The sequence below is a fragment of the Taeniopygia guttata genome, chromosome 18 (assembly GCF_048771995.1).
Source record: "Taeniopygia guttata chromosome 18, bTaeGut7.mat, whole genome shotgun sequence".
In the NCBI taxonomy this organism is placed as follows: Eukaryota; Metazoa; Chordata; class Aves; order Passeriformes; family Estrildidae; genus Taeniopygia; species Taeniopygia guttata.
The window spans coordinates 6,751,857-6,770,966 of record NC_133043.1 but is presented as its reverse complement, the minus strand read 5'-3'; the positions used below and the strand labels follow the sequence as shown (position 1 = coordinate 6,770,966).

The window sequence follows — 19,110 nt, the reverse complement described above, 5'->3', positions numbered from 1 at the left end:
TGCATTTGCTTTAATAGAGCTGTTTGGTACAGCAGGATCTGTGGTAAAATATGTAACCAAGGAGTGATGGCAAAATATTTTGCATGTTCAAGTTTTTAAATCATAGAATAGTTTAGGTTGCAGGAGACTCAAAACTCAACCCATTCCAGTCCCCTGTCAAGGGCAGGGACATCTTCCACTATCCCAGGTTGCTCCAAACCTCATCCAACCTGGCCTTGGACACTTCCAGGGATCCAGAGGCTGCCACAGCTTCTCTGAGCACACTGTGCCAGGGCCTCCCCACCCTCACAGGGAAGAATTTCTTCCCAATATGCCATCTAAACCTTCTATTTTTCAGCTTTTCCTCTTGTTCTGTCACTATTGTTCTTTTTATTTTGTTTCTCATCTCACTATTGTATTTTTATTTGTTTATTTGAAAACATGGCCATGGTTATTCCAGCTGACATGTGTTGGTTCATTTGGTGCTATAACTTCTGATACAGTCTGTGGAATACATTGTTCACATTCTAGAAAACAGATTAATGTTTTCTAATACTGTCAATTGTGTTTTCAGGACCCTGCAGATGTAAAGCAGGGGTGTTGTTAATTAGGTTTTTTCCTTTTGGCTGGGAGGGAATGTCCCCATTCAACCAACACACACAAGGTACTGAGCAACCCTCCTCTGTGTAATTTACCTTGTGTAGGTATGCAGGAAGTTTCCTTCTTTGCTTCTGATTAAAAATAGCATATATCTGTATGCCAAGAAGTGTATTTACCTTGTTGAATCATTTTCTTTCCTCAGGGTGTCTGTACCTCTGCTGACAATGCTGGACCAGATGCTGGCAAATGGCTGTTTTGATATGTTCACAGAGCAAGAGAAGTGAGTTGCTGGAATCCTCTTCGGTTTATTTCCCACTGTGCAAACAGGGCCCTTGAATCTTGCCCTGGTGCTGCTCTGGGGGGTGAACAGGGCTCCAAGTGTGAGTCTGTATTGCAATGCTTTAACTTTCCTCACGTGGGACAAACAGCCTTCAAAGGCTGAATTGACAAAACTTCAAAATTTTGAAAAAACTCTGTCTGAATTGACAAAATACTTGACTCTCTTGTCTGTGTAGAAGTTTCTTACTTGTTCCTTGTTTGACAGCCAGGACATTAATCAAATGCAATTTGCATGTTTCACCTGGCATTCTTGGACCAGTATCAGATCCATTCTTTCCTTTTCCAGCTTCCTAAATCCCTGCTGCTTGGAGCAGATTCCTTGCTGTACTGGGAGCCTTGAGCACTGTGCTGCAGAACCCTCTGTGCCCATGAGTTATGGCTCCCCCAGTCCCACTGCTTTGGTTAATGTCTCCAAAAATATTAATTAACATTCTAATAATGATAAAAAAGGGATGTCCCAGCTCCTCCACCCTGAGCTCAGTCTTGTGGAAAGTGTTCAGTTTAAGAACAGATAAATGTGAGTGAGATTTTCCAATGTTAAATCATGGGGTTTTGCAGATGTTTCAGAAAAGAATGATTTGAATTTCAGTAATATTAATATCTATTCCACAAGCTCTCCCAGACAGCCTTTTGGCACATCTGCAGGTATTTACAGAATTGTGCAACGTAGATCCTGCAAGCACAGATACTGGATTGGGAACTTGTTGATTCAAGAACTGCTCACAGCAAATAAATCTGAAATGCCTTCTTCATCATTCTGAAAGTTTTGATTGAGCCCATTCTTGTCTTGAAGTGTGGTTTTAGATAATATTTCTGAAATTGCACTTGGCAGTCCCTGTTTAAATGAGAATTTAAAGTGAGTCAAAGACACATGGAGTGAATATTACTTGTTCAGTTTGATAATCGTGCCAGTGATCTGAGGCTTCCACACAGGCTCCAGTCATCCCTGCTGGGGAAGGTGAGAGATTATGGGAGGAAATTCCAGTCCAAATCTTGTCTCCCAGGTCACTGAACAGAAACCAAGTGGTAGCAGCAATGCCTTTGCTGTGTGAGTGACTCAGACTCAATCCTGTGGTGCCATTGTGGTGCTTTGTGTAAAAGACCTGAAATAAAATCCAGGCCTATTATGGGGGGAAAGATTTTGAAGCTGATCCAGATGTATTTGCCTCCAGTTTGATGATGAAACCAAAAAAAATCAAAGGATAGTGAAGCAGCCAAGTGAATCATGCTGATGTCAAGGGAGTGAAATGCTGGCCTGGAGTGCAGAACTTGTTGCCATCCAGAGCCCAGGAAAGGCAGAGCGCTGGGGAGGTGGAAGACAGTTAAAAGATGGAGAGTTTAGTTCCTGCTTGTGTCAGATTTGGGAATGTAGGTGCCTCCTGGTGCAGAGCTGGCCATGGGTGAGTTACTGTGGTACTTCACAGGGAGCCAGGTGACTCCCAGGGCTCTGCCATGCTCTGCGTGTGGATCAACTCATGATGGATGAGCCCAAAATTCCCTTCCATGCCATGTTTGCATTTTGTTACTCTGCTAAGTCCTTTGGGTGTATTAGGGAGGGATCCACTGATCCTGCTCCAAGGCCTGCCTGCCTGCCCCTTCTGTTGGGTGTCACCTGCTCCTTTTTGAACAGAAAAGTGTGACTTTGGGTCTGGTCTCAGGAATGGAACCATTTACTCCCTTTCCAGAACATCACAGGGTTGGTGGGGAAATGGAGACACTCTTTGGTGTCTCCAACATGTGCCTGCAGTGTCAGGTGATTTTATGTAGAGTGTTCCTGAAACACAACTTGAGATACAATCATGTATCTCATGTATTTTTCCTTGGGATATTCAGCTCCCATTTAATTTCCTTCCCTCATTATTTTTTTGCCATGTTGGGCTGAATGGAGTTTTAACAAGGGAATTGGCATCTAGGATGTCTGGCATCACGATTATACCTAAACCAGCCACCAAACAGGCAACTATTGCACTGTAAAAAAGTGTTTGCAAATGCACTCTGAAGTTTGAAATGTACTCTCCCACACATTTGTTTTCTAATAAAACATCCACAGTCCAGAATGGGTAATATCCACCAGTGCTTCATTTTGCCAGGATTAGGAGCAGGATCAGCTGGACCCTCGTGAGTGCTCCAGTTAAAACCAGTTGCCACAGGGTGTCACTCCTGCCTTGCACAGGTGGAACCCACCAGGCATTTTCCTGCTTTTTCACACCCTGCAGCTTGTACAGTTTGGAATATAAAGCTCAGCATTTCTGGTGTGGTTCTGCAGCTGAATCTCAGTGTTGGGGAAGCTCTGTGTGGTTCGTGTGTGATCTCTGTGCAAAAGGACAAGTGAGCCCTGGTGTTCCTGCTCCTCTCTCGTGGTTTGGATGCTCATGCTCAAGAGAGTGGATTTACCCTGTGTGGAACTGGCCAGCAAGGATGGGGAGTGTGGGGTCAATGCCTGTCCTGTGGGACTGGAAATGAATCAGCTGCAGTGTCACCAGGGCCATCAAAAGGCTTTCAGAACAGGCTCCTCTGTTGTGCTTGGCTTGGGGGAAAGAACAGCTGTTAGGCATATTCCAGGCTGCCATTTCCTACCTGTCCTGAGGTGACACAAACCTGCTTGTGCAGCACCAGAGGCTCCCCCTCCCTCGTGCTGCCAGGAGTGGTTTGTGTCACTACACCATGAGTGGCACTGGAGAAGGAAAAGGCCCTTCTCCCACTCAGCTTGAGGGGTTCCCTCAGTCCCACAAGTTGTGCCAAAATAGGAAGGGAGGGAAGTGGATTTCTCCTGGCAGCAGGGCAGGTGGGTGCTGGGCTGAAGTGTTGGGGATGCTGCAGCATCACTGACTGCTGCTCCCACCAGCCAGGCCAGCAGAGCCCTCAGCTCTGTGCCCACCCAGCCCAAACCCTGCTGGTTCCATCCCAGAGCAGTTTGTGGAGCTGCTGCTGTGGCAGTGCAGGGAGTTTGTGGGCTGGGCACTGCTGGAGGAGTGGGCACGCCTCGGAGCTGAGCTCTCAGAAATGCACACGGGGACCTCACCATGGGCTGCCCTGGGAGCACAGAGGTACCTGGCTGCTGGGGGGACAGGGAGGACACAGGAGGGTGAACCAGGCACCCTGGCAGTGACACTGCTGAGACCCAGCTCACCTGGAGGAGGGACAGCAGCACCTCTGGCAGTGCCACATGTCCCCAGGTCACAGAATGCAGAGAGAACTTTCTTTCCCCAGTGCTGATGCTGTTCCTGCTGGCACAGTGCCCACACAGGAGAAGGAATTTTCTCAATTTCCTTTACAGAGGCCAAGTTATTTGAGTCATTTGAGATCACACACAGGTTAAGTTTGGTTATTGCAAATGTAGAATTGGCAACCAACAGAAAGGAAAGTGCATCTGTTTTAGACACAAAATGCTGCTCATGAGGTTCCATGTTTTAAATTTGTTCCAGATGCTCTTGTTCCAATTGGTCTCTTTGTTGCTCCCCTTCTCAGTGATGTCCCTGTTCAACCACTTTAAATCTCACCTAATTCACTGTATTCTGTGCTGAGAGCCAGGCCTGCAGTGCAGGGGTTGTAATTAGCTGTCTACACAGGGTCTTTGTGTAATTGGGGTGGGAGGAGGAGAAATTCCACCAAGGTAAGACAAAATATACCTCAACATTCAGAGAGCTCTTCCCTCACCAACCCAGGCAATCCATGCCTGTAGACACACAGACTCATTCATGCAGATGTTGTTCCCACCATTTGTAGAATTCTTTACCTCAGTTTACCATGGTTGGTTGTTCAGGGTTTTTTAAACAAGTCACTATTTGCCAGTACGTGCCAGGATTTTGTTACAAATTTTTAAAAGTCATTAAAAACCACTAACTCTTGTCTGGAAAACTCTGCAGAACAAGGCACGTTATCTTAACAAAACATCTTGGCATTGCTATAAACACCTTATTTTACATGTTCTGCCCTTCAACAGATGACAGTACCCAGCTTTCTTCAGTAGTTTTTATCCACAGCTCTGAACTGAGTAAATAAAAGTTACTATTTTTGCTTTCTGCTTTCCATACACATTGCAGTGAGGTTTCCAAAATAGGCAGCCTAGAAGTTACTGTGCTCACTAGGCAAATATGAAATAGTTTCTTTTGCATCTATGGCACTTCAGCCTTGAGTGTGGCAAATAAAAGATTAAATAATTTGAACTGCAATAAAAGCATTAGTCCCTCTTTCCTTCTCTTTAATAGATCCTTGGAATAACTAACAGTACTTGTGTTTGTACGAGTGTCTGGGAAAGAGCGTGAGAATCACGTTTCCCAGACTGTGTGGAAAAAAAAAAAAGAATTTGCTAAATATATTTAAAGATGGCTTCATGGCCTGTACACGTAATAGAACTGTGAGCCCTGTGTTTAATTACGTTGTCTGGAATCACTGAAGGAATCTGGGCTGTGAAATGGTGGAGTAGTTAAGAAAAACATTCATCCTCTTTTATGTAAGGTTTGGTTGGAGACCTTAGGGAATGACCATGATGACACACAAAGTTATTTGGCTATAGGATAGTGTTATTTCGTTATAGGATAATATAATTTAATAGGATACATTAAATTATAGGATATATAAATTGTATTATAGGATAATATAATTTATAATATAATAGCCAACTGTTATTTGGCTATAGGATAATGTAATTCCTGACACAGTATTTCTGATCATTCCACACTGCTTAAACCCAAACCATGACAAGCCAATTATCCTGCATGGACTGAACCTGTTAAAAAAGAAAAAAGGAGTTCACTCCTCAGCACACAGAGAATAGCAATGTAGATAATTAATAATAATTTCTTCCCTCTCTTGTTAAAAAACAAAAGGCCCAGGAACTCTCCTGAGCTGCTGGGAGGAAGCACACACCACCCTGCAGTGTGTCTTGCCTTGCCTTGGAATGTTAGTTTGGCATCCTGACAATAATGAAATGTCTTTGAAATTCTGCTGAAACCTACTGCTCATCTTGTTTTCTTTCCCATTTTCAGCCATCCCTTCCCAGTGAAGCTGTTCGCCCTCTGTAAAGAGGAGATCAAAAGGTCCAAGGACATCCGGAAGCTTCGCTCCAGCATAGGAGTGTGAGTTAATGAAATCAATCTTTTCCCCCAGAAAGTGAAGAGTGTTTAACTTGCCAGATGTAACAGCTAGGCCTGCTTCTTGTGGGATTTAAATAAAGGTGATTGAAGGTTGTGAGAGTCTCATAGTTCTGACTGGTTGAAGTGAAGCCTGTGATAAAGATGAACAAGGTTTACATTTTTTATAGCCCTAAAGATGCCTAAAGGGAATAATTTTCTTTGTAGAGAAAGAAGATAAAAGAGAATAATTTGCTTTTTCTTTTTCCCCTCCCTGCCTTTTTCCCAATGTCCATCTTCATCCTAGTTCTCAGAATTTACTTTTGCAGTTATAGCACAAGATCTGTCTTTTTTTCTGGTATTTTCTAGATTTTGTGGCCTGATTCAATTTCAAGGAGACATGAGAGAGAAAGTTTTCTTCCAGTTGTTTCTCCTCCTTTGCCATCCCTTCCCTATAGTAAGTACTGGAGATTTTGCACATTATCAGCTCTATTCTTTACAGGACTCGGGTTGGAGGTGGTGGAGTCCCCATCCCTGGGTGTGTTTAACAAAGCCTGGAGGTGGCACTGGGTGCCAGGGTTGAGTTGAGGTGTTGGGGCTGGGTTGGACTCGATGATCTTGAAGATCTCTTCCAACCCAGTGATTCTGTGAATTCTGTGAGACCTCACTGCAGTTGCAACTTCCTCACGAGAGGAAGAGGAGCAGCAGAGGAGGGGCAGACACTGACCTCTGCTTTGTGGTGAGCAGTGACAGGACTTTGGGAATGGCCTGAAGTCGTGTCAGGGAGAGTTTGGGTTGGATTTCAGGAAAAGATTCCTCCCTCAGAGGGTGGTCGGGGTCCCCAGGGAATGGGCAAGCTTTGGACACGGCTGTCAGGGACGCACAGGGTGTGACTCCTGGTCCTGTGCAGGGCCAGGAGCTGGTCTGGGTGGTGCCAGGAGCTGGTCTGGGTGGTCCCCTGGGTCCCTGGCCCCTCAGCAGCCCCTGTGGCTCTGACCTGGCTGTTTGCTGCCGCTGCCCTCCCGCAGATCCGCAAGACCACGGCCAGCCAGGTGTACGAGATGCTGCTGACCTACAGCGACGTGCTGGACCCTGCCATCATGGACCAGGCCATGGCCATCCTCAGTGACACCAACTGGTGTGTGCCCCAAAACAACCCCTGTGCCCTGGAGTGACCAAAATTCAGTGTCTGTGAAAGCTGGGGAGGGGGGGAAGCTGTAAGAAGTGATAGCTTAGGTTCAGCTCTTTGTTGCTGCCACAACAGCAGTGCTGCAAGGAATTCCTCTGGTCTAAAGAGCTCTCCAGGATGCTGGCCCACTGGAAGGGGATGTATAAAATCACCATTAGATAAAGTAAAATAGCCATATTTTTCTAACAACATAAAAAGGGAGGAAATCTTGGAAGTTTTCCATGAAGCAGAGACTGGGCTGTGCAAACAGTCAAACTTCAACTGCACAGACAGTTTCTTGGCATTTATGAGCACTGGCAGGATTTGGGGAAAAGAAGGATCTCTGCAAGCTGGAAAACAACAGAATTAGCAGAACAGCTCAAATCTCCCATGAAATGTAATTACTCAACATGCTACAAGCCTTGTATTCAAGCAAAGATTTGGAATTGGAGCAGTTTAGATGTTTCCCAGGCATAGGATGGCATGAATTAAACAGCCCCTTCATAGAATATAAGTCTTTTTTTTTTTAATCTACTTTTACCTTCTGGCAGGGGAAGAGGGTCCTGTTCTTCATGAGCATGATCCAGTGACTTTTAGAGCAAAGGAATCATTCCATGAGCACCTTTGCAGTGGCAGGAGCAGGGAACCAGCATTTTGGTACTGGATTTTCCCCTTTCTACAAATTCTAGCATTGGGCATTATTACTTGGGCAGGTTTGAGAAAATACAGAATTTTAAGATAATAATTAGTTTATTAGTTTTGCTGCCTTGTTAAACATTTTTCCTTGTCACAGACCTGGGCCATGGGGCTGCTGCTCCAAATAGCAGTCACAGAGAACAGACAAATATAGAAAAATACATAATTTATTCAGTCATTATATTAAATAGCTTTTTGTCTTCATTGACATTTCGTAGAAATAAATTTATCCCAGACAAGCTCAAAGAACAAATACACCTTAAGGCTGACAGTTGCAGATTGCATGTTACATAGTTTGACTTTTATGTAGTTTCCAGTTTATTTCTGTGCTTGAGCTTAAAGAACTTTATATTTGTGAAAAGAAAGCTGAGTTTATCATTAGGAGGGCTGGCTGCTGCTCTTTTTCTGAATTTTCCAGTGCAAAACTGGAAGAAGAGTCTCAGGTTTGAAGGAATGGTTGCCAGCAGTTCTGCCTGCAGTTCCAATTCCTTGTTTAACTGCACGTGGAAGTTCAGGATTGTGTTGGGTGTGACTCTGAGCTGCATTAGGAAACCTGCATTTCAGAGCAGGCTTGCTCAGGAATTGCATAAGGATTTGTTAGCTGACACTGCAGGATGAGCTGAGTGCTGTCACCAAGGGATGGTTCCAGGGCCAACACTCACAGTGGAACAGGAAAAGCAGTGGCAGTTCAGCTCTGCTCATAAACAACTGGGCTCCTAAATCAAAGCAAAACACTTCCCCAGGAAAACACTCCAGAAAAATGAATATTCTGTTTTCACCCTGTCATTTTTAGGGTGTGCCTGGCTTATTCTGGCTTGGAGCAAGCCCTGAGTGCCCTGCTGCACTATGGCCATTGCTCTGAGATGAAAGACTAAGAGCTCATTTACTCAAAACTTAATTGTTTTATCTTGGTAAATTTGAGCTGTTTACAGAAAAAGAGATTGGAAGTTGTTGCTGAGTGTCACAGTGAGCTGCTTGTTTTCCTCAAGCTCTCCCAGTGTTAAAATAATCAGTCTTAATTCTGAATTACCCTAAGTATTAGCAGCAGGAAGCCAAATGAGAATTTGGAGGAATATGGTAATTACTGGGATGCACATATTTTCCTTGTTGGGACTCCAGACACTTTATCAAAGAATTGTGTCATGCAGAGTTTAAACAAATTACTCTATAAATAATACACTTTGTTTAGCCACAGGGAAGTTTCCAGTAGTAAATAAGACAAATTGTCCAAGGTGTGAAAAAGAAAGGTTGAAGTTATTTCTGACTCACCTTTTTTTGCTTTTTCTTCATAGAGGGGATAGGAGAGTCTTCTCCAAACCCACCGACTTTAGAGAATAAATTAAATGAACTTCTAATCAAAAGGGATGTGCAAATAATCTTTTTAATATAAAACTCTATAAAATAATAGTCTTGGACATTTTATTAACCACTGGTTCCCTGTGGCAGATCTGATGTGTATTTGTGGTTTATCTAACTTGGGGTGGTACAAAAATGTGACACAGCAAAAAAACCTCCTGCCATTTGAAATGTGCATGGAAGGACACACCCATTGATGGAGGGGTGATGGGGATCACTGAGGGGTTTTATGGGTGTGTGGGAATTAACTGGAAACAACCTCTGCTCTCCCAGGGAAGCAGAGCTGCCCGTGGTGAGGGAGAGACGAAACTGCCTCTGCGACCTGATGAAAGTGCCCAGACCCCAGCTGGTGCCCAAGGTGAGGTGGGAATGTGCTCCAGGGGCTGCTTTTTTCATGGGGGATGTTCCCAGGCAGCTGCAGAACACGTGGGATGGCTGGAGCTGCTGCCTGAGGCCCTTGCAGCCCCATTCCAGAGAGCATTCCAGGCTGGCAGCGCCACATTCCAGACACAGATGTGCAGCCACTGCTCCTCTGCCCTTCCTGGGCAAGGGGAAAAGACAGGAACTTCTCCATTTCAACAGCAAGATGATGACATGAGGTGGTGTGCACACCACAGCATTGCAGCACTGCCACTGTGGATGAATAGATACAAAACCATGTATATGTATAAATATATATATATATAATCTGTATTTTTAGATAGTTTGGACATGCCCACCCAATTCAGTAGTTCAGAAGCAGAGACCTTTCTGCTTTGGTAGGGGTTCTAGAAGAGAATTTTAGTGTTTTAAAGAATATCTGTCACTGTGTATATATATAAATATTTATCTTTCTTTAAAGGCTCATACTTAAGACACTGTGAATACCCTTCAAAGACCTCCTGCTGCCTCATAGCAGTGTCTTCACTTATTTCCAGTTTTTACCATCTGCTTTGAGTACAATTTTAAGAAACCTCAGCTCACATTTTTATAGTTCTCAGAAACAAGAGTCTGAACCTCCTGCCCAGACAAGTTGTTTTTAGAATAAAAAAATGAGTGTTGCTTTTAAAAGTTTTCTAATCAAGTAATAGAAAGGTTATGCTCAAAATAGGAGATCTTGCAAGAAAAACTCTCTGATCTCAAAAAACTCCTTTATTTTAATCCTTAATTATTGAAGGCTGAGAGAAAACTGATGCTTTAGGAGAGAACTGTCTCTAGGATAAACAAAATAATAAAAAATGTTCAAATACACATCTAGGTACCTCCGATGGAGCTGGTACAGGTGGGATCTGGATTTTTTGTGCTCAGTTTGGAACTTTACCTCTTGCTCCCCTGAACATAAGCAAATAGTCAGTGTGACTTTGAGCACAGAGCTGAGGGTGCCACTGAGGAGGAAAGGCTGTCCCAGCTGTCCCCATGTCCCCAGTGCTGCTCCCAGCAGTGGGAGAAGCCAGAGAGGAGGCCAAGCATGGCAGGATAAAAAGGAGAATGAAGTTGGCTTCAGCTGAAATCAATACTTTCTACTCCTTTAAATTTTATACAAACAAAATTTGCTCCATGGTATTAAAATGAGTAAATATTACAGCTTAGTATTTTCTTTTCTGTTCAGGTTGATTAATTACAGGGCTGGGGCAGTGCCAGGACAGCAGTGGCACAGGACAGTGCTGCCTGCTGCATGTGACCCATCCTTTTCCTTTCTCTCTGGCAGAGTTCAGCATGAGGAGCAGCCCCTGGCTGCTGGGCTGTCCTGGAGCTCGTGGTTCCTGAGCTGTGGCATCCTGACACGCTGGATCTCAGCAGAGCTGAGCACTGCACTGCTGGACAGGAGAGGCAGAGCCTGTCTGAAAGCACATGTGCCACAGGAAGAGAAGCAAAATTCCTTGTTTTCAGTTTTTAATGTAGTTGTCTGGCAGGTTCTTGTCATGCTCTGTCACACTGAACTGTCTGGTTTGGTGTCAGGGGTTTGTGTTTCCCTGACTGAACAGAGCCTGTGCTTGTACACACACCAAGAATTAAACCTGACCTGCTGCACTGGTCTCAAGATTTCTTTTTCAGAGGTGAGAATGGCAACAGTCAGTGATACTGAAATCATCCCCAAGCATCCAGTGTCCCTGTAGAAAAATCTGTCTTTCCTATGTCACGGTCAAACAAAAACATCCAGGTTTCACTTCAGCTGATGGCAAAGCCTCTCTTAACAGCTCTTTATGTAACTAATTCAGACAAATTGTTTTTGTGGTAAACTAAGTTTTGAAGAAGGTGAGTCAGTTCTTCCAGCAGCTGCCAGGCATCCAGCTCATGTCTTACCCCTGCAAAATGAAATCACTCTGGAATTGATCTTTAGTGAGATCAGCGTGGTGGGGAGGTCAAATGCACAGGCCACATCATATTGTAATTACACTGTTACTTCATGGCTGTAATTAAATCCCACTATCCCAACACTTGAACAGTGGCTGTGTGTGTATATAACACATCTCAAGGAAGGAAAACTTCAGGCAGAGAAGATAAAACCAAGCCAGTTTCTCTGTGAAATAAATGCTGGAAACTGCAGGTGTTCGCTTCCAACCTGGCTGGCTCAGACTCTGTTTGGTTTTGAAGGAAGTAACTATAAATGAGATTATTCAGTACTTCTTAAGGAGTCCTGCAAGCTGGACTAGCAGCTGGAATTAGTGGAGCTCATGGTTCTTCACTGACTGTTGATCACAATTTACCAGTCAAACTGAGTGATGTGCAACAGTAAAACTAGTGCTGCACACAGTAAAAAAAACAGTAACGTGCACAGTAAAAAGTAATGCAGACAGCATTGCCCTGGTGTAACTATGACCTCCCTTACAAAGGGGTTACTCAGCCCAAAGATTAAATTAACAAAGCACAAATGACTAAAAAGTTCAAATCCCTGAAGGATTTGGTCTTGCTGCACTCAGACACACAGAGAGCAGCAGCACTGCCTCATCTTGGGTTAGTTAAAGTGGTAATAATCCATCCCTTCCTTCAGGTTCAGCATGCCCAGGTTTGTTTCAAAGGCTCCACCTGTCAAGTCCTGCGAGGGAAGAAGAAGAAAATGAGATCAAACTCATTTCAGGCTGTAAGAGGTTTGGGTTACTGATTCTTTAGGCCAAAGAAGAAAGTCCCATTTGCAAAACTAAACAAATAAACCAAGGAAAGCTCAGGAAAGTTTCTATTCAAAAATTCAGGGTATGTTGAAAAGTTAGAGTTCAAATCAGTGAGGGGGGATATCAGACAACTCCTGACTCTGCTGTGCTGCTCTGGAGCACACAAGGGGCTGCTCTGGTGTTTGCCAGCATCAGTGATGTCATTAAGAAAACAGGGCAACTTCAGCATTCCTGAGCAATTCCTGGAATCCTTAATTACTGATCTTAAGGAATGCCACAAAAAAACCAAAACAAAACAAAAACCAAAACCCAAAAATTAATGTCTGTATGGTTGGCCCGGAACACCAAGAGTGAAGCTTTAACTGTGAATGTTTAGGATAGAAAGTTACAGAAATGGAATCCCACTGAAACTGGAATTGAAGGAGTTGGAAAAAAATAACCTGCTGTATAGAGGGGTTAAAAAAATACATAAGAGACCAGATGCTAAATTAAGTGGGAGAGTTAAAGACAAATCTTTCATTCCCAGAGCACAGGAAAAAAACAAGCAGGGCTGTACAATAAGAGACTTAACCACAAATTTTCTGAAAACTTTATACAATAATCAAACTACTTTAATTGCTGTGACAGAAAAATGAAAATCCCTTTCATTTCCAGCCGTTGGAATCCAAGCCAAGCCAGGGCACAAAGCAGCATTTCTAAGCATTTTGTTTTTACCTCCAAGCAAGAGCAAACAGCACAAACCCTTGGGTGAAGTGGCCCTGACCAGCTAAAGCCACACTTTCATTCTCTTCAGCAAAAACTCACACACACAGAGCAGAATTCCAGCTCCAGCTGCCTCTGAAGCCATTACAAAATGCAAACTGAGCAAAGATCAGAGGATGCCTGCTTCTTCCAGGAGGATTTGCTCTGGTACCAAAGCCATGCCAGTGCTCACAAGGGAGGAACTGCCTGAAAAAGTAAATGAGCCAATGCTGCTCCAAGTACATGGCCAAGAGAGTCACTTCTTGTAAACAACCCACTTAATAAACACATCTAATCTCCAAAATCACCCTCTTAGAGCTGCAAAGGAACATGCAGGTTTTGTCTGTATCAAAAGGAGAAATAATCCCCTACCACGAACAGCAACATAAAAGCCAATAAAGCCCCTTTAAAGCACACTTCCTTCTTCAGAAAATGGTGATGAACTTAGGTTGGTAAAGAATAAGCAAGTAGAAAATGCTCAGTGGCCATGAGGGGAAAACCAGACTGAAATCCCAGCTGAAGTCAGAGACCAGAGTTTGCAGACAAGATGTTGTATAATAGTCTCATTGTAAGAGCTTCACAGATTAAATGTGCTTCAGAACAGGTTGCACAGATGTTTTGTCTGGGGACTTCCACCCACTGTTCTGTGCAGTATGAAAAATTAAATTAGTTGTAATAGTACTTGCTGATCCAAGAGTTTATCAAACAACGGTACAGGATAATGCCCCGAGGCACTCTCAGTCTGGCTTCACAACCCAGAGCTGATCATGAGGCTGGGAGTGCCAAGATAAAAGCAGGCTGTACTAGAGGATCCATCCCTGAAGAGATCCAGCACAGCCTCAGAATGTCACTGTTGTGTGGAGCTGCAGGTCTTACTTGCTGTCAGAGGGGTTTTATTGTTTTTTACCACTGCAATGTATTTGCTATTTTAAAGCTTCTGTGTTATAACAGCAGAAGAACTGCTGGTTATCATCTTCTAATTACATTATCAGGGCAATTAAACCAGTTGAAATAAGTTACCACAGTCAGATGGAGAAGATGCTTCAGAACTGGCAGGGCCAAACAAAATGGCTTTTAAGGTCTGATTTAAAAACAAAGCCTTTGCCATACATGGGGCTGCGAAATACCTGGCCCAAAGGAGGCTGAGTGCATGTGCTCATTGGGGTATATTTGGTAATGGGCAAAGAAGAACAACAGATCAGCTCCTTCACAGAAGCTGTCCCTTTTCTTATTCGTAATTTTACCCAACACTGCTGATTTAAATCCCAAAACACCCTGTGCACAACCAGTTTGATAAAAAAGCCTTTCAACTGTAGAGTAAAATCTTTTGGGAAAAGCCACTTAGAGTAAATAGAAACTCATTTTCCTGAGGAGCAAATGCTGCTCCTGCAGGGGAAGCCAAAGGTGGAACTCACCAACTTCACGCAGATCACGAAGGGCGGAGTTGCATCCCTGAAGTGACACACAGGAATTTTTGGTTTTGGTCTCTCCTGCAGGAGGAAGGGGTACAGAAGCACTCAGGTTACTTGCTAGCTTGGTTTTAGGAGTTGCTAAACTCTAAAAGGGGAAATAATTGTTGAGCCATGATGCTGAAGAGTCCTTGCTCATTCTCTGCCTTTGTTTCAGTGCCCCTCACATTTCAGTGCAGCTGTGTGAAGTTACACCAAATCTGAATTTGGAGCTTTCTGCTGCTGAGAGGAGCATCATCAGGATCCTTTCAGAATTAGTATTTTTGTCTTTCTAAACTGACTTCACTGAGTGTGAAGCTGACAGTCCTGGCTCCAGTTTGCATTCCAGTGTCCATTCCCAGCCCTCCAATCTTCTGTCACAGCCTCTTTACCAAAATGAGCTGCTACACAACATACAAGATCAGTGACAAATTCCTTCATCACGCTCCCCAGGACAATTCTAGATCACAATAAAGAATTGCAAGAGTGCTTATAACTCACCTCAGATTCCTCATAAGTGTAGAATCCTTTTGTTATTTTCTTTTCATCGACATCACAAAATGCAGTTACCTGGAAAACAGGAGCAGAACGTTTCAGTAGCAGCATTTCACCTGTAATGTATCTGTGAGCAGAACTGGAGCCATGGGGATGGACACAGGAGCACCCTGGGCCTCCTTTGGAGCTTAAACCCTGATTAAATCCTTTCTGGGTGTATCTCAAGGAGCAGAGAAAATTCTGCAGTTGTCTATGAGCACATTCTGATCTAAGTCACTGCACAAGGGAACACCACCAAACCCATCCTCAGGGAGTAAACTCAACCCAGAGACTAATTTCCTCATTTTGGCACTTCCACTAAACCCCAAGATGAGATGTAATAAAAACCTCTCTCTTCCTGCCCACTCCAAGCACGGGATGTACCCCCAGACACCTCGGGACCGTGGTGCTCTGCAATACCAGCCTCAATTCCAGGGCACAGCACACCAAATTTGGGAATTCCTATGGTTATGGGCTAGAATTTCAACTGAAAAGTTCAGCAGATCTGATGTTTAAACACCAATAATTACTGCTTCATTCTGCTTGTTCTTACTAGAGTTATGAAAGCATTATTTGCAGCCCTAGGTGCCAGATATTTCAGATGTGTTTTTGTTTGCATTCCTCATAAATATGCAGGCAGAATAAATGCCTGCCATCTAAAATGCACAGTGGCCTTATTTTTGAGCCACTAGGTTGCCAGGAACATTTTGGAAGACTTTTTAAAATAAACATGGCTATGTTTTCCTCTGACTTCCGTTGGATCTATTCATATTATCTACATGGAGCTCTTATGCTGAAGCAGAACAGTTGAGATAGTTAAGGTTGTACAGAAATCAATTATTCTGCTGAAAGCTGGAGAGCAGCTTTCGTATCTTTTTAATTGCTGCATTAAAAATTGATTAACAACACTTACTGCTGAGAAAATCTGAAAAGCCAAACAGCTGTTTATTAATTTATTAAGTTAGAGAAGGCTGAAAGGGCTGGCTGGCTTTCTGTGTCTCAAATCTCTCTCACACATTTTCTTCCTGTGATTAAGATGGTTTTCTTTTACCTAAAGTGACCTCATTCTGTTTGTGTAGAGGGTTTTTCTAATACCATAATACCACTTCCTTCATTAAATATCAGTGGCAAGAGAATACAAACAGAAGTATCAAGGGACTGGAAATAAGGCTGCAAAGCAGCAGCGTCCAAAGCAATGAGGGAAATGAGGGGATAAACTGGAGGGGGTGGGCAGGGACAGTCCTTGGAACCCCTGGAGAAGAGGCTGCTTCCAAAACAGGTACCAAAGGAAGACCAGAACGTTAAGGAAACATGGAATTTCCACTCTGGGGCTGTGTGAGTGAGGAGTCACATCAGGGGCACACCCAGAATTTGCTCTGATGCAGGGATTGCACGAAGGACACGAACCCTGTGTCAGCACTGGAATGGAAACTGAAAGAAGGAGGGATTCAGGAAGGTCCTGGAGGTTGTACAAGGAGTTTGTGGCTGGTGGAGCTGGGTTAGAGCCACACACACGAGCAGCTCCTTCACAGATTGATCCACTTTACATCCCTGCTCCTAATTCCATGCCCACTGCAATGCTTTGGGGTAGCTGGAAAATCAGGTGGTGTGGATGTGTACATACACACAGATATATAAATATGTGTGCACATGAAGGGAACCAGTAGAAGTCACTGTGGGAAGAGAAGTTCCCTGGCTGTATTCTCTTCATTCTCTGCTAACCACCTTTAAAATTCTCCAATATTTAGCAAATCTCAGTTCTACTTGTGTTTCACTGTCCTGGAAGCTGTGATCATAATAAACAATATTTAGCAAGATATGCCTTCAATGTCAACCCAACAGAGTTCTAGGAACAAAGTCCAATATACTGACTTACTGTCCAATAAATGAAGCTATTTTTGGAGCTGCTTATTGATAATAAAAACCAAAATAACCATCAAAACTTTTGAAAAAGGTGAAGTGAAATTCTATTTACATTTCTCTGTCAGTAACTGAGACTTGAGCTGCAAGATCTGTGCTGGAAAGTCTCACTGTTCACCCTCAGTGTGTTATAACCCAGTTATCAGAAACCCCTGACTGGTGCCTGGACTTCTCAGCATTAATTTCTTCCTAATATCCAATATCAATCTCAATTCCTCCTTGTCCTATCACTACATCCCCTTGTAAACAGCCTTTCTCTAAAGACACTTTTTGTATCACTAAATTCCCGTTAATTCCAACCCTCCCTCTCACCCTGGGCCGTTACTCCAATTTCTGGGTGCAGAAAATTCTGCCCTTTTCCACAGTGACTCCCCAGCCCCCAGAACACCCCCACACAAACCCCTCTGAGAAAAAAAGAACACAGGTGAGTCTGTGACAGATTTCCCCTGGAAGATGGAAAGAGCTCAAACCCTTTTTGTTATCACTGAGGTATTTCCCTGTATAATTCTCAATGGGCTCAGGCAGCTCAGAGCTGGTATTTACAGAAGTACAAAACAGGTCAGACTTGAATGGGTGACTTTTCTGCAGCCTGTGCACCATGTGGGTGGCCAAAATGTAAGGCAACTATTTTTCTGACACACACTATTTATTTTCCAATTAAAGCAAAGCTATGTTTGGAGTCTAAATACAGGACTTAGGCAGAGTTGTTTATCCTATAAGGAGAAGTCAGGCCATCAGACTTATGGGAGTTATTTACTTTATACACTATCAGGATAAACCCAGAGACACCTATTTATTTTCCTGCGTTAATGGGCCTCTTTCTTGTAGCTTTTATGAAGAACATCTATCCACACATGAACTCCTGTCTCCCTGTGAGAAACCTTGAATTATAAAGCCATAAAGGAGTCCCAATTTGCTTTTTTTTTAGCAAAATTACTCTTTGGCATTACCTCTGGCAGTATGCTGAGTCCTCAGATCACACTTTAGTATTACTAAAATATATTAATTATTCCATGTTTTTGTTTTGAACATCACTTGTATTAAAAACTGCACAATTACAAAAATTCCAAAGTAAAGAACACTGCTGATCCTCTCAGCACAAAACTGAAGGAGACAGCTGGGGATCTGCTAGAGTCAAGCTAAGGAACTACTGTAAGTATTTTTTATAAATATGGATTGCAACTTCCATTAACAGTGGTGTAAGGGGAAAAGGAGAAATGACTTCTCCCTTCTAAGAGAAAGTTTACATAGCTTGAAAGATAAGATATTAACTCAGAAACAACCTCTGCTAGGGGAAGACACGTCTGAGGAAGATAAAAGCCCTTCTCTGGCTGGCCCTTCCTAACAAACTCAGGGGCTCTGCAGGGCCAGGCTGGGGCTATCAGACCTCCCTGGGAAAAGGAGATTATTGGGATTAATGGGCAGCAGATTCTCCAGTGCACACCAGGGAAGTGACTGAAGGACCAGCAAGGACAGAGGGGTGTTGGGGGGCAGCTGGGACTGCCTGCCTGTTTGAGCTCTGCTGTGATTGCACAACCATTTAATTGTTTGTTTCCTGAGTGACTGGTTGGCTGCTGCAGAGAGTGTTTCCTCACACTTCCCATTCCACTCAGGTTTCATAATGGGAAAACGGAAAGATTTCATCAGCTTAATGGTGTCCTTTTATGGTGAATGATCTTCACTGGATTTCATTCCTCCATCCTATTTTCACCTGTGGTTTGTAACAGGATTTACAGAAAACAACCTGAAATCAGCACATTCTCAGGTCTGGAAGGACATGAGAGGCAAGTTCCACATGGGAGAGTGAATAACTGAGTAGAACATGACAGAAAACTGGAAAACCCTTTCAATAAATGGTCACCTGCAGACTGTGACTTCTCCTAACATCAGCTGGTCTCCTCAGAGTCACCTCCAAAGAGACAACCTGCAAACCCTGCAAAGTCCCACTGAGCAGATCTTCTGCTGCATTCCCTCCCCATCTCATGCAGTCCCCCATCTGTTTTAAACTTCTAGTGAACCCTGTTAATACTTCTATTTATAATTCTTTCATTGAAGCTTGTAGAAAGCCTCGGGAGCTTGTTAATATACATCTCTACAAAAGCAAAATCAATTTTGGCCATTCATGTCAAAACAAAGTAATTGAAAGCATTACAGTGCAAGTTCAAATA

At 43.4% G+C, this 19,110-nt stretch overlaps 2 protein-coding genes across 8 annotated transcripts in view; one reads left to right on the top strand and one right to left on the bottom strand.

Moving 5' to 3' along the window:
• Positions 1 to 11,225, top strand: part of TBCD (tubulin folding cofactor D) — a 109,901-nt gene extending 98,676 nt beyond the window's left edge. The window contains exons 35-40 of the mRNA XM_032751706.3: positions 782 to 859; positions 5,907 to 5,996; positions 6,360 to 6,447; positions 7,019 to 7,128; positions 9,484 to 9,568; positions 10,898 to 11,225. Of these exons, the coding sequence (XP_032607597.2) occupies positions 782 to 859; positions 5,907 to 5,996; positions 6,360 to 6,447; positions 7,019 to 7,128; positions 9,484 to 9,568; positions 10,898 to 10,909 (463 nt within the window). The 3' untranslated portion in view covers positions 10,910 to 11,225. The remainder of the gene's footprint in view (positions 1 to 781; positions 860 to 5,906; positions 5,997 to 6,359; positions 6,448 to 7,018; positions 7,129 to 9,483; positions 9,569 to 10,897) is intronic.
• Positions 10,322 to 19,110, bottom strand: part of B3GNTL1 (UDP-GlcNAc:betaGal beta-1,3-N-acetylglucosaminyltransferase like 1) — a 94,521-nt gene continuing 85,732 nt past the window's right edge. For 6 of the 7 annotated variants that reach the window (XM_032751707.3, XM_072937118.1, XM_072937119.1 and 3 more), the window contains 3 exons: positions 14,990 to 15,058; positions 14,456 to 14,530; positions 10,322 to 12,226 (listed from right to left, as the gene is read on the bottom strand). In XM_032751707.3, coding sequence (XP_032607598.3) covers positions 12,146 to 12,226; positions 14,456 to 14,530; positions 14,990 to 15,058 — 225 coding nt within the window. In that variant the 3' untranslated portion in view covers positions 10,322 to 12,145. Of the gene's footprint in view, positions 12,227 to 12,543; positions 13,248 to 14,455; positions 14,531 to 14,989; positions 15,059 to 19,110 lie in introns of those variants that run through there. The other variant, XM_072937117.1, reaches the window with a different exon arrangement.